Source organism: Synchiropus splendidus, chromosome 12 (assembly GCF_027744825.2).
Source record: "Synchiropus splendidus isolate RoL2022-P1 chromosome 12, RoL_Sspl_1.0, whole genome shotgun sequence".
In the NCBI taxonomy this organism is placed as follows: domain Eukaryota; kingdom Metazoa; phylum Chordata; class Actinopteri; order Syngnathiformes; family Callionymidae; genus Synchiropus; species Synchiropus splendidus.
The window spans coordinates 2,879,162-2,893,989 of record NC_071345.1 but is presented as its reverse complement, the minus strand read 5'-3'; the positions used below and the strand labels follow the sequence as shown (position 1 = coordinate 2,893,989).

General features: G+C 47.6%; 1 protein-coding gene across 4 annotated transcripts in view; it reads right to left on the bottom strand.

Moving 5' to 3' along the window:
* slc24a4b (solute carrier family 24 member 4b) overlaps window positions 1–14,828 on the bottom strand; it is a 45,989-nt gene continuing 31,161 nt past the window's right edge. For 2 of the 4 annotated variants that reach the window (XM_053880359.1, XM_053880362.1), the window contains 14 exons: window positions 13,975–14,049; window positions 13,817–13,901; window positions 12,509–12,612; window positions 11,962–12,036; window positions 11,574–11,599; window positions 10,427–10,480; window positions 8,374–8,525; window positions 5,310–5,479; window positions 5,085–5,226; window positions 4,858–5,024; window positions 4,258–4,372; window positions 2,824–2,936; window positions 2,689–2,754; window positions 1–2,380 (listed from right to left, as the gene is read on the bottom strand). In XM_053880359.1, the coding sequence (XP_053736334.1) occupies window positions 2,231–2,380; window positions 2,689–2,754; window positions 2,824–2,936; window positions 4,258–4,372; window positions 4,858–5,024; window positions 5,085–5,226; window positions 5,310–5,479; window positions 8,374–8,525; window positions 10,427–10,480; window positions 11,574–11,599; window positions 11,962–12,036; window positions 12,509–12,612; window positions 13,817–13,901; window positions 13,975–14,049 (1,494 nt within the window). In that variant the 3' untranslated portion in view covers window positions 1–2,230. The remainder of the gene's footprint in view (window positions 2,381–2,688; window positions 2,755–2,823; window positions 2,937–4,257; window positions 4,373–4,857; window positions 5,025–5,084; window positions 5,227–5,309; window positions 5,480–8,373; window positions 8,526–10,426; window positions 10,481–11,573; window positions 11,600–11,961; window positions 12,037–12,508; window positions 12,613–13,816; window positions 13,902–13,974; window positions 14,050–14,828) is intronic. The other 2 variants (XM_053880360.1, XM_053880361.1) reach the window with 2 other exon arrangements.

The following is a 14,828-nucleotide window of genomic DNA, read 5'->3' as shown; positions in this document are numbered from 1 at the left end:
GCAGCCCACCAGCAGATACGTGTACAAATGGCTTCATTTAATCCATGTATTTCACAAACAGTCCAGGAAGTGGTGGAGACAAACGTACAGGAACTATTTTGCCATTTTATTTTTTTATCCTTCACATTATTGCTTTACAGTAAAATGCATTGGTTGGATATGTCCAGTATAGCAAGACAATACATTCATATAAGTTATACAGATGTCCTCAGTAATGTTTGATAGGAACTAACTTTACATTAAATATATATATATATTTAGATATTTTTGTTTATGATTCGACAAACGACTCCCACGTCACATTGAGCTCACAGTGCATCGGGTCGCATTCAGTCGAGAAAACACACGCGCTCCTCTCGTGTTTGTGTGCGCTTGTTTTGTACACCCCCGCCCCCCGCAGACAGACAACCTGCCGATATGACCGTGATCACCCTCGCACCTCTGGAAAACAAGAGACCTGGACAAAAGATTCAAGTCGGCGGCGGCGGCGGCTGAGGACGAACAATAAAAGTCCACACAGATGTGAATCAACCAGATCTGCACATGCTGCAGTCCCAGAACAAAGTAGGTCCAGTTTGTACGTGGGGGGGGGGGGTCTGTGTGGCCTCCTCCCGTCACATGACGTAGCAGCTGGAGGAAATCAAATCTGAAGAGCGGCGTCCATGCTGCTTCAGTCAGGGTGACGTAACGCCCCCGTGCAGCAGGGGGCGCTTCGGCAAAGAAAAAAAAAAAAGGAGGAGAGGGTGAAGTAGCCGGAAAAAGTCCATGCTTTGGCTCAGCTGTCTCTCACACACACACACTCTCTCACGCACACCTGTGAGCTCACACATCACTAGACAAACCAACGACATCATCCACCGGACCCCTCCCCACCGTGTCATGGCGCCGCCCTGGCGGGGGTCTGGTCACGTCACATTGAGATTGCATATACAAGCGCCTGCTGCTCGGAGCGCCGGCGAATATTTTCAACACCTAAACACTTTTGTAAAAGTTGCAGTGTAGCTGCCTATTTTTGGAAGAAAAAAAAAAAGACGAAAAAGTGGCGACGCCCAGAAACCTTCAGCCATTTTTAATTTTCAAAAGAACATCCCAGCATGCACTGCAGACAGAGGCGGGGGGTGTGCTCATGGTGTCTTTTGTTTTTTTTCTTGATGGGTCGGTGTGAGCCCAGAGTGAGGATCCTAGCAAGGGCCCACACACACTCACACACGCTCGCACTCACACTCACACACACACACACACACACACTTGCAGAGAAGGAAGCACTAGTCGATTGAGAATGACAGGACGGCTGTTAAAGTGCATTATCTACATTAAATCAAGAGCGGCACGACCTCCTGGACTTCTCCAAAGTTTCCCTGATAGCTGAGGTTGACGGTCCACCACATAAACTTCCGACGCAGTTTGTTTTCAATCGTCCACCTCTGTGCTGCTGCTGCTGCTGCTGCTGCTGGCGACGGTTCCGATGTCGAGCCGGTCGCCCCACTTGTGCAGTTGGAAAAGTCAAACCAAAACGACCGAAAACAAAAAAAAAAAAGAAAGCTGGAGTCGAGTCGACCACCACCAGCTTCTTAAAAATCTCCTTACAGCACAAAGCAAAGAGTCCCGTGTGCAATTCCAGTGAAAAACAGGCGATATTTTTGCAACAAGCTGTTCCGTAGACAAAAACCTCCCGAGGAGATAGAAAAGAAGGGCAGACGTTGTGCAGGGCTGCGGACGCTTCGCACCCTTTTGTACATCCTGACCAAAAACCTTGAGAAAAGGTTCAAGCAGATGAGAGAAACCTGTGTTCCATGCCGGGAGAAGGGGAGCTGCCGTGGACGTGGCCCTCCTCCAGGGGGCGTATTCCAGGGACAGGAGTGCAGGAATGGTTTTGGCTTTTTTGTCGTTTTTGTTTTTTTAATCTCTACACTGGTTTGCTTTGGAATGGTGCGCGGATAAATCTACAACGTGACACACTGAAAACACCGACAATCAAAAGCGGGAGCTTCCGGAGAGTCCCGACATCTAAAGGCATGCGAGATGGGAAGAGAAACATCTTGGCTGCAGTGACCCCCAAACATCTGAGCAGACGGGACCAGCACCGTGTGACAGATCAGAGACGCGGGGCCCAGCGCTCCTGGAGCCGCCGGCCGGAACTGAGAAGAGGGCGGGGCCGGGAGGGGCGGGGGGGAAGCAGGGTCTGCAGCTAGGTCCGGTCGGATCCAGAGGACCTTTTGGTTCTGGAGCTCTACTCCTCGATGCACATGGGCAGGTTGACGAAGGTGAAGACGTTGTACTCGATCATGACGGAGAAGCAGAGGAAGACGGCGTAGAGCACCAGCACGTAGACGCCCAGCTTCACGTCCAGCCTCCACTTGTTCAGGTGGATGCCCAAAACCTGCCGCGGAGAGGAGGCGGGTCACATGACCAGCCACGTGTCCAGTCAAACCGCGTGAGCCAGGTCAAAACAGATGGTCAATTCTAATGTGCTCATGTGTTTCATGTGTGGTCCGGATCAATGTTGTGCCTCTGTTCACGCTACATGGATTTTATTCATCGATAACTGTGTTTACTGCTTGTTTCATCTGCTGTCATTGTGTGTGACTTTTCATTCTGTTCTCTAGTTGCACTGTGTTTTCAGAGGGTGGCTCCCAGAGGTGACATGTATTCAGTGATTCAAGAGAAGCTGTGATGTCACAAACTCACGGTGAGAGCCACGGAGCCCAGCAGGAGCACCACCGAGTACACGAGTCCCCGGCTGTTGATCATCACCTGCAGAAGCACAGCGGAGACTTCAGCGCTCAGCAACAGCGTCTCAGCTGTGACGCCGGCGAGTGTTACCTCGGAGCCGTAGCTGACGCACATGGTCTGTATGGCCCAGGGGACCCCCAGACCCACCAGGATATCGAAGACGTTGCTGCCGATGGTGTTGGACACGGCCATGTCGCCCAAGCCTGGAAGAAAGGCAACACTGATGAGACCATCGGCCGCTCTGACAACCTTGAAGCAGCTCCGCTGCGAGTCTCTCAGGGTTGTCAGAGCTAGTGATGAGGCTTGTTGAAACAGTGTCTGTCTTCAGAGGGCAGTCTTCTTCTTTCCCCTCGGTTTCTCCCTTCAGTGGTGGCCACAGTGGATCATCCTCCTCCATCTGTCCTCTGCTTCCTCTTCTCTCAAACCTACAAACCTCATGTCCTCCTTCACCACCTCCATTAATCCCCTCTTTGGCCTTCCTCTCCACCTTCTGCCTGGCAGTTCCAACCTCAACATCTTCATCTACCAATGTACTGGCTCTCTCTCTCTCCTCTGTACATGTCCAAACCATCTCCATCGAGCCTCTCTGACTTGGTCTCCTAAACACCTGAGCACATGTGCTGTCCCTCTGATCCTATCATCATCCTGTTCACTCCCAGAGAGAAGCTCAGCATCTTCATCTCTGCTACCTCCAGCTCTGCCTCCTGTCTTTTCCTCAGTGCCACTGTTTCCAAACCATACAACGTTGCTGGCCTCACCACCCTTTTGGACACTTTCATCCTTGCTGACACCCTTTGGTCACACATCACACCTGACACTTTTCTCCAATGATTCCATCCTGCCTGCACCTGCTTCTTCACCTCTTTCTCACACTCTCCATGGCCCTGGACAGTTGAGCCTCAGTATGTCAAACCCCCACCTTCTTTATCTGTCCTATCATCTGTTTATCATCCTGTAACTTCACCTGTCCACTTGGCTCCCTCTCATTCACACACATGGATTCCGTCTTACTGCCGCTAACTTTCATGCCTCTCCTTTCTAAGGCAAAAGAAGGGGCTCAGATCTGAGCCTTGGTGCAGTCCCACCTCCACCTTGACCTCCTGTGTTCCACCTGCAGCCCACCTCACCACTGTCTTACACCTGCCACACATGTCCTGCCTCCTACACTGCAACATACTTCTCTGCCACTCCAGACTTCCTCATACAGTACCGCACTCTGTCGTAGCTTCCTCCAGGTCCACAAAGACACAATGGAGCTCCTTCTGACCTTCTCTGTTCTTCTCCATGAACATCCTCAAAGCAAACACTGCATCTGTGATGCTCTTTTTGGCATGAAGCCTGAACTGTTTCTCACATATACTCTGCCCTTAGTCGACCCAAACCCAAAGTTGCTCACGTGCTTCCAATGACCCGGCAAAAGATAAGGGGTCGAAGAATAGACGTGAATTTTAAACACACACGACATTTCTTTAATTACATGAACAAGCCTACTCTAATTCAAATGTTAATTAGGTTCTGCTCTACCTTGTCGGGCCACGATGAGACTGGCGATGCAGTCTGGGACGCTGGTGCCGGCCGCCAGGAACGTGATGCCCATGATGACATCAGGGATTCCCAGAGTGTATCCGATGATGGTCACCTGAGCGCAGACAGAGAGTCAGAGAGAGGACGGAGCGAACGACTCCAGAGCACAGCAGGTCCAGCAGACCCGGCCAGCTTTGTTCCTCCGGTGGGCTCAGTCCCCGGATGAAACCATATTGTAAAGGTCTCTCTATCTAGGAACTCCACTCCAGATCAAGTGGTTTCTAACATCGAAAAAGTAAGATTTCTGCTCACACCATATCATATCGGCCAATACTCAAGGTTGAAATATCGGTATCGGAGTCGTACTGAGACGTCCCTTAGCTTAACGCTATGCCAAACATGTCCCCACTGGAAAATGGCATGCATTTGACTTGGAACACAGCTTGGCCCGACAAAACTTTACTCTTACATAAATAAATTTCAGGCGCTAACAGCTAAATAAAAGCGAGTGGATATCGGGAGTTGAAGGTAAAAAAAAAAAGACAATAGGTTTGAACCATCAAGTCAGCCGTGAAGAAAGCTATGGCCCGCTCCACTCACCATCCAGACCATCAGGTAGGAGAAGACAGCGATCCAGACGGTGGAGAGGATGAAGGACAGCATGAAGAATTTCTCCCAGCGCGGTTTGGCACAGTTGGGGACAGTGAGGAACAGCAGCAGGAGCAGCGGCCACGAAATCAGCCACTTCAGCTTGCTGCTAGCGCCACCTGCAGACGGAGGCAGGCGTCAGCGTGCCTGGATAAACCACTCGCACTCAGCTCACATACTTGGGATATGGAATGGAGATATGGTGTCGTTCTCCTCCGCCTCCTTGGGTTTGTCCTCGGGGACGTTGCCGTTCTCGATGTCCACCTTCCCGTCCACCACTTGTGTCTCCACGCCGTTGGCAGATTGAACCAACTTCTGACGCTTTCAGGAAAAGAAAACTAAGTCAAAGAGAACAGGGAGAGGTTCGCGCGTCGACACGATCCGGACGACCACCGGCCCCGTACCTCTGTGATGATGAGGCGGCTGGCCATGCGCAGGCGGGTCTTGGGTCCGAAGTGGCTGGTCACCATCACCCGCAGGCCGGCCTCCGGGAAGCGGAACTTGGAGGGGCTGGCGTTCATGATCTCGTCCACCATCACCACCGAGCCGCGGCTGTACGCCTTCGTGGGCTTGACTGGAGACGGGCAGCAAAACAAGACGGAAGTCAGACCCTCACGCTGAAGTTCCCCCCTCAGGAGCATCGAGCTCCCACATTTCATCTCCCGACTTTAAACACGGAGGCAAAGCTCCCGGCAACATGGCTGCGGAATCCTAAAGATGTTTAGTACCACGGTGGAAGTTTTAGGGTCCGTGATCATGAGGATAACTCGCTCTGCGAAAGCTTCACTGCCGACACAAATAGGAGTCACGGTGTTGAATGGACCATTTGAGTGAGTCAGTCGCCAGTGATGGAGACGCAAATGCCTTCTTCTGTTGCTGCAGCTGACTCACCTCTGGTTTCAGCCAAAAACAATACTATCTAGCTGCAACATATCGATCTGATCGACTGTTGCGTTTTCATCACCACCACTGCTTCATAATATTAATGTGAATAACATCTCATTCATTTGTAGACATTATTTTGGTTCTTTTTGGTCACATTTAAAGCTTTAAGAACATTGTTATTAAATTTTTTCTTAATGTGACAATATGAATTCAGCATTTTTCGTGCTTTTTCTGCTTAAAATAAATTCTTATTTATAACTAGTTTATAATTATTCAAATTTATTCAACTAGAATTATATACTTTGGCAGGTAACTTTGTTTCTTCTCATGATGCCAGCGATATTAACAACTTTTATCAATAAATATATGATTTGTTTTTGACATTTTATGAGGTATTATGGTTTTAAAACACAAGATTCAGAGAGTCTGAGATCAGTGACCGGTGTGTCGCTTCTAAAACAGCCAATCAAAGACAGTGTAGTTCATTGAAGCTCACCGAGATGTGAGATGTGAACAAGAACAACAAAACATAAAAGTGTTTCATTCGTGTCTTTCATCATCATGAAACGGGATAAAACCACTTTTTTTTTATCAGAGCGAGACGAAAATAAGGCTCAAACTGAGCGTTGATCATGAATGTAGTTTTGGCTGCCAAAACACATTTGGGGCAAATTTGATGCCTTCAAAAACTTCCTTCTGTTTTACTTTCTCTTACTGTCGCTGAACACCACCCTCATGTTATTTCACATTTTGTTGTTTAAAACCTTTATTGTAGAAGGGTTTCCAAAGGGACTTCCAGTCATTTTTGCAGCCCAAATAACCCACATTTCTGATAATATTCCCCCTAATATTGCAGTTTTGGGGGTCATAGTCAGCGGGAATGAGTCAGATATTCTCATCTAAGACAGTCAAAGTCACGTCTGAAGTATTTACAGCGGATTTCCCGCTGAATAAATGGAGACGACAGCGGAGCGGAGGTCAAGGAAGCTCATACAGAAATAAACCCAGTGAATAATGCGCGGTCTGCAGGGAATCCCAGCATCAATTCATTAGACGAAATGAGTCCTAATTTGATGGATTATGCATGCAGGACCACACAGAGAATGAAACGTGTAAACAGAGAGGCGAAAACATCGCTAGCCAAAGTCATTACCCCTCCAGGAGCGGGCGCCCCCCAGAGACGGCAGGAGGAAAGGGAGCTCTGCGAGAGCACAGAAACGGCAGCACAACACTGTTGACAATGAGCAAGAGCAAGTTTAGTAAGGCTAAACAGACAGGCGGGTCAACACCGGGCCAGTGGGGCGGTCAGCGCTGCGGCGGTTGTTGGATTAGAAGCGGAATTAGAGGCAGAAAGAAAGCGACGACACACAACCCTTACTCAGAAAAAGGGATTAGAATTAGAGACAAGGAAACACAGTCCAGCGTCACAGTCGCTCGGAGAGGAACCTCGGCCGGGGTCTGGTCCTCAGAGACCCCCAGGGGGAGCCACACCCTCAGTGGGAGGAACCAATCTTTACTGTTTGGACTGAAAACTAGGGGTACAAGTTCTGAACCAGTGGCTCTGAAATGGGCTACGATGAAGGATGGGTGGTACTGGAGGCTCTCCATAGGGATAGACTTATATCCACATTTCAAATACCATCTTTTCACATAAAGAGGCCTTTTCAATTTTATCAAAATTGACAGGAAGGTTTGATCCAACCAGACCAATGGCAACCTGGGAGATATATTTTTACAGCGACACCACAAAAGTTGCCAGTCAAGGTTGATGCTAAAGAAGGATACGCTGCTGAAATCCGTTATTGTGTATAACGCAGCCTCTGTATGCAGACGTGTCCCGTTAGCTACATCTACTGACAGTTTTTTCTTCATATTGAGGTGTAAAACCTTTCCTTTCCCACTGGACCGTGGTAGAGTGTCACAGGGGAGGTGCTGGAGCGCTCACTCCAGGGTTTGATGTCCTGTTGTGGGCTGGAGCTGGGACAGGGATGAGGCCAGTCTGGGACAGAGTGTGACTTGGTTTATGACTTTGTCACAGCCAAACTGCACAGAAGCGCACATTCAGAGCTGGACACGCACCGGGCACCTCGTCACTTCTGGAGAGACGTCACTCACTCGGCAACCCCTCCCACATGCAGCGGCCACACACATAGAGGAACAGCCACCTGCAGCAGACACTCTACATTCACTCCTACAAAAGACTATTTTAAGGCTTGGAACGCATTATTGCTTTTTCCATTCATTGTCATGGGAAAAATCCATTCAGATTTCCAACAATTCGCTTCTTGAACGGCCGTCTGGAACGGATTGTGGCCGAGACCCCAGGTACCACTGTACATTTATCATCCATTTCTGGATGTGAGGAACACAAACTCGTCTCTACTCTGGTCTCGGACGTCGCCTCCTCTTTGGTCAGACACCCAAAACTGTGACGAAGGACTGAGGTTTTCTTGCGGGAAATTTGGCCAGAAATTGAGCTAGAAAGCAGCAAACCAAGCGAGTTCAGCGGGGCCGGGGGCGGAGCCCCCGAGAGAAGAATCAAGGGAGAGTGTCTGTCGTCCGGCCTGTCTGGTTTAACCTCACCTGTGGACAGCAACGGCCATGACGGGTCGTCACTCCAAACATAGTCATAACTACTATTACCGTCCTCCATCTCACTGCTGGCCGCCGCGTTGCCATTGGCAACGTTCTTTTTCGACTTGCCGGTGAAAAATCTCTGCATGCTGGAGTTGAATCTGGAGGAAGGAGAAACCTGATGAACAATAACCCACTTAACTATAGAGGCAGCTCACAATAACATGGCCTAGATTCAGAAAACATTCCCGCTACTTAAAGACACTTCTGAATCATGTGAATAAGGGCAAGTGAAAAGGAGCGCTCCCGAGAGGCTGTTGCACGGCTTTCATCAGCCACAGGCCACACTCCAGCCATTACGTAAAGACACTCCACCTATAATGAACCCGCTGCTGCTGCTGCTGCCTTTCAACATGACGCGCGGTGGAGCCACGTCACGGGAGCCAGGAGCCACACGTGAGCCGCAAGTCACCAGGGAGCGGGTTCATGTCAGTCGCTGCTTCAGAGACATTGATCTGAATTATAGATCGAATTGGACTGATCTCTTTCTTGTTCTTAAATAATCTTTTCAAAATACATGAGGTAATAACTACTTATAATTTATATCATACTGATGTCATTCATTCTGAATTTCATAATCTCAGATTCAGTTTTTCACGTCACTTATATTTAAACTATTCCACATATTTGTTATATTTTATTTGTATCAAATTCATCATTCAAATTATCTTAACTAAATAACTTTAAAAGTCAATTTAATATTCATTTGTTCTGTTCTTTGCCTGTTGACTTGACTATATTTAGTAGAAATCATTATAGATTATTATATTTATTAAATTACTATAACATTTGATTCTTTTTTTTATACATGCATACACTTATTTAATGTACACACATTTATTTACAAGCATTTTGGTCAATAATGACAGTCAATCTCAGTTTAGCAACCTTTTTTTTTTTACATGAATTAGATTTTAACTATGGCATACATTTGCTTGTTTTAAGTCAAATTTGATATTCCTGCTCAAACTATGCTTTCAAATTAATATTCACATATCCATATGGAATACTTCATAAAAAAAACTGAATTTTGTAGAAATAGTTTTGATATTTTTTATATGATGATTTTATGTTTTCCTTTTGAATTTAGCAATTATATTTAGGTCAATTACTTCTACCCTCAGAAAAAAAAAAAATATATATATATATATATATATATATATATATATATATATATATATATATATATATATATATATATATATATATATATATATATAAAATGAACACCAAACTTGCTCCTGATTTTTTAAAACAAATTTGATCAGAAAAACTTCCACAGTAACTTGCCTTTTATTCACATTGAATTCAAGCCGAACCCTGAATATTTCGCCCTGTTTTTCTCCAACATACTGGGCTTCAGACTTTTACATAATTGTGCCGACAGTTGCCGACGACCTGCGTCGAGTGACCAACGTCTGACCCGTGATGCAAAAGGCTTTGATATATTCCGATTACGCAGCGTTTTCTGTGAAGTTATAAATACTTCCGGAGGCAGTTCTGGGCCAGACAGCGACTCCGAATCAATCTCATGTCCCTAAAAAGTCCGCTCAGTTCGCCACCCACGCCGAGCAAAATCCGCTCTAATTTGGCGAGACAGACCCAAAATGGTCAGTGGCTATTTTTGGGAAGGCATGACAGCAGTTCTTTAGTCCCGATGAGCGAGGAGCACAGTGATCTGGTTAAGCCCAAGCTCTCCGCCGCTGCACAGGGACCCAGATTAAGCTCTTAGGTTGGGAGGCCCAGCCGCTGCTCAGTGCCACGCAGATTACCAGCTGCACGCCGTCCGACGCCGGGAACAATTCATCCCAAATATTATCTCACTCGGGCAGAGTGGCTCAGATCCTGCTGTGTTTGCAGTCAGGGCCGGACGGGCGAGCGTTATTAGGACTCTGACACCAGCCACTGGCTCGAGCTCTGAATGGTGACATAATCTGAGGCTTTCTTCAACCAGTAAAACATCTCTTTTCAGTGATTATAAAAAAAAAAAAGTGAGACTCACTTCATGACCAGGATGTAGCCTGCGTACATGACCACCAGCACCAGACTCTCCCACCTGAGGAACAGAAGCAGGTTTAGCAGGATTATTCCTCCACCACATTCAAACACCTGCCTGAGAAAAGCCGTGACATGAAGACATATCGCCCCATAACAGCGACTACAAGTGTCACGCCGCTGGGACACTGCATCAATAAGCAGCAAGAAAGGATCATACATCGTCTCTGAAGTTGATTCCGCTGAATCGCAAAGCTAAATAAGTTTAAATCTGCTGTAGTTTGAAGCGAATGTAATTCAGAGGAGTCTTTGTGACGTCACTGGAGGTGGAGGCCGTGGGCGCAGCACTAGAAGGCGAGTCAAAGAGCTCCTCAGCTTCAAGGGGAGAAACGGTGTTCGTCAAACGGGTTTGGAAAACTACTTCTTGCAAGATATCAAGCTATCAAAACAGCAGAGAAGCTATCAAAGACATGGGTGAGGAGGCGTCAACGCTCGACCCAGTCAGTCGCACTGTTGACCCAAACGCATGACGCGTTTTGTTCTGCTGACCCATCTGGAGAGAGTTTGACGTTAGCCTTCAGTGTTGCAGTCCGTCACTGATCCGTTCAGGCACTTCATCCTCTCACAATAGTCTGAGTCGTGGTTGGAATCTAAAGTCTTTGATTCACATGAAGCTGCTCTTTTTCCTCAAAAATTGTTCCCTCAAATCCCAAATCCCTCATGTTTGGCTGACATTGCTGCTACTTCCACCACTTCAGTGCAGCAGTGTTTGGTGCCTCCAGTGACGTCACAAGGTGGCGCCAGCGTTTCACCAATTTGTCAGAATCACATTGTAACTAATACTGAAGTATCACTGCTTTCAAATTATGTGTCAGACGTCGACACATTAAATGAGCGTCTTCTCCCATTTGTTTGGAAGCCGGTGGATCCCGGTGTTTGAATTGAAATATCAAACGTTTCCACTCGCGTTTTAGATGTTTTTACATGACAACACCACTCATCAATTTTCAAAACACAACCGGCAATAATAACAGGGAAGCTCAGAGCAGACAGGGGGGAGGAATATTTTTGGGGTCGGGATCACGTTCCGCATCCAAAACTCTGTTTTCCCTGTGGGCAGCTCTGAGCTTCCGTGGAATAAAGATCGTACTCACCAAACTATCTTTTCATCATAAATGAACTGCAAAACAGAAAGGAGTGTTAGCACTTCGAATGAGACACAAAATGATGCACACATTTCCATGGGTGACGCCTTTTCACGTTCATGTTTTAGTTCAGGAGTCAGTTAGATGGTGTTGAACGTACTAGCTAGCATCTTAGCATTAGCCAATACATTCCATAAAGAATATTTTTCATTCAATAAATTACCAAATTTGCAAGAATCTTCGCTGTCCATGTTTTTTTTTATTCAAGAGGTTCATGCAGAATATTTTTAGGCTCAAAAAATGTTCATGCAGAATATTTTTAGGCTCAAAAAATCCAAAAAAAAGCCTTTCATGCCCTCTAGTTAGGGAACTATAATTCATCATTCTCGCGACTTACTGCAATGAGAGCCACGACTGACAGGATGTAGTAGAAGGAGTCCCGAAAGACGGCCCACCAGGTCAGCATCACCACCTGAGAGAAGCCCACCAACATTAGACACTCGGTGAAATGGGTCAGCACCACTGGGAAACGTTTACCAGCGTAAACGGATGGAAAAAAAGCTAATTTGTCGCATAGCTTGGAAAGCTTCGTTACGAAACGGGCCACTTGAGCTTGAGTGTCCCGAGTGACTCGTCACGTACACCGGGTTGAAGAGGAGTCACGGTCGTTTAGATGAACGACGACTAAAAAGGCTGTTGTCGGCCTGCATTGTGCGGCACACGTTACGACCACACAGGCCACACAGTGCTCTTTTTCAGCAGCCGCACAATGCGACCCACCGTGTTCGAGGTGGAAGTGAATCCACCAACAAAAGGAGGACGTGAAATGCTCTCCGCCCCGGGTCCGACTCACTCTCCATTAGAGACGTCCGGTTTGGCCCCCAGCAGAAAGCTCCTTGTTGCACTCGAAAAATAAAGAGGAAAACACACACACAAACACACACCTGCCCGGCGAAGATCCCACACACTCCGATGATGCAGAGGATGTTGAAGACGGCGGAGCCCACGATGGTGCCCACTCCCACATCTCCATGTGTGATGAAGACGCCTGCACGGCACAAGACAGATTATTAGGGAGGTTTGAGTTTCACGAGGCGTGAGGACGGAACACATGGTTGTCTTCAGTTTAAACACACCGCTCAAAGGGAGGCCTCTGTACCAAAGTCAGAGATGGACAGACAACGTCAAGCGTGATACCAAGATCAAAATGAAGTTGGCTGCTTTCCAGTCGTCTGTCGTGGAAGTCAAAACCACCTACACGAAGACCAAGACTGTTTGAGGGCCTGAGATCAAGACCAAGAGTTTGGTCCAATGAAAGCATTTCAGCTGACTAGAGCTTTATTTGAAATAAGAACTCCACTCATAGATTTATGCTTCGCTATTCAGTTTGGTCCTGGTTTTGACTTGGTCAGCTCTTGGACTTGGTTCTGTGTGTTCTGGTCACAGTCTCGACTAGGTTTTGAGTCAAGTGATCAAGAGTCAAGAGCACGAATTGTCAGAAATATAGACAGAGAACCAGGAGGTCGGAAGCATTCTTGGTACATATATCATATATCATTGTCTTGGTAAACTCGGAAGGTCCCAAGTGACTTGACATCACAAGAGCTGGTGAAGTTGGGGAGGACGTGACTAAACTAGGTGAACTTTGGAATCCAGCAAGGCCAAAGAGACTGGTTCAACTAGGGAGTCTGAAACAGATGGAAAGACCACTGCGGTAAACTGGAGTGGTCAAAACTGTTGAACATCAAAACAGCTTTGCCAACAAGGAAGTCAGTGGCAGACATGGACGTTTGCAGCACAGTAAATGGGAGTGCAACAAAACCTTTAAAGTCCAGTGTAGAGTTAGAAAAACTGGAACTGAAAAGAACGAGATAATCTGGTGAGCCAACCAACCAATTTCCAGTCCACCATATCCGCTTGGTAAAATGGAGTCTAAAGACAGAGAATCCAGGTGAAGCCTCCATCTTAGTGCATCAAGAAAGCCTGTCCACGTTTGCGAGTCGCACCCAGAGTTTTCCCAGGATGAGTAACTGAGCCCCAAAATTCATCGGTAGCCACACACAGAGGTGTTGTGGACCAGGCTTGATGTGCGTCACCACCCTGAACCCCAAACCTTCTCAAAGCAATGGACCATCTGGACTGTCTCCCATGAAGATCTTTGAAGACCAAATCCCCACCTGACCCCAGTAACCATTGTAAGTTCAACTTCAGATGGGTCGATCAAATGTGTGGGAGGTTCTGCGCGTTTGTACCGATGACTGATGCGAACAGCTCTGGCGCAGAACTGCCTGCGGCCATGAAGGTGGCGCCGGCAACGTCCTCGCTGAGGTCCAGTTTCTGGGGAAAAAAAAAAAAAACACTCAGATGAATAGTCGAGGCCACGATCCTCTCAAGAGCCCGGGTGAAGTACCTCGCAGATCTTCTCCAGCGACGTCACAAAGTACTCGTCGCAGGTGATGGCGAGGGCCAGGAACATGTAGAGGGTCTGGAGGTGGAAGCAGGAGAGGAGCATTAGAGCGAGCGCAGATCTGGTTTCTTTTTCTTCTAAAGCCACATCTTTAATCAGCAGAAAATGAGCAGAGCGTGTGCAGTCGCTCTCCCCCTCTCTCTCTCTCTCTCTCGCTCACTTGGCACTGAAGTACAGGACTCAATTAAAATTCAATTCAGTGACAAGCAGTTTCCTCGCTGGCAAAAAGTGCTGCGGCGAGACCAGGGAGGATCAGGTGGGCGGGCGTCTGCAGCTGGGTGGGGGGCAGCAGCCCGGTTGGGATGCAGAGGGAAGATCTATAAATTATAGATCAGGTGTGATATAGAGCAGCCGCTCGGGTGTCGTGCTCTATGCTAACCACAGGGGGCAGTGCAGGGCCACAGCACTGGTCAGAGGGAGGCTCCTCTGCTGGAGGGAAACCAGGAACAATGGGTTCAGAGAGCCGGTGAGAGCTGGCCCGCTGCGAGTAACAGGATTATAGCGGCTCACATTTCTGATTTATCATCGATCATCGCTGCTTCGGATGCGGACAACTATTCTGGTGGAAACGTCATAAACAGAAAGTGGGAAACAGCCCGGGCTTCCAAGAACTGGTGCAGCGGAGGTTCATCTAAGAGCAGGACGTCCACACTCCAGCTCTGAAGATCAGTCAGCCTCACCAACACACGTGCACGCATGTAAACAAGTTGGAAGTATGCAACAGAACAATAGTTCAGCTGTGATTTTAGGACCCTGCGAGCCTGAAGAGCAAATCCTTGACCGTCACACAAGACACA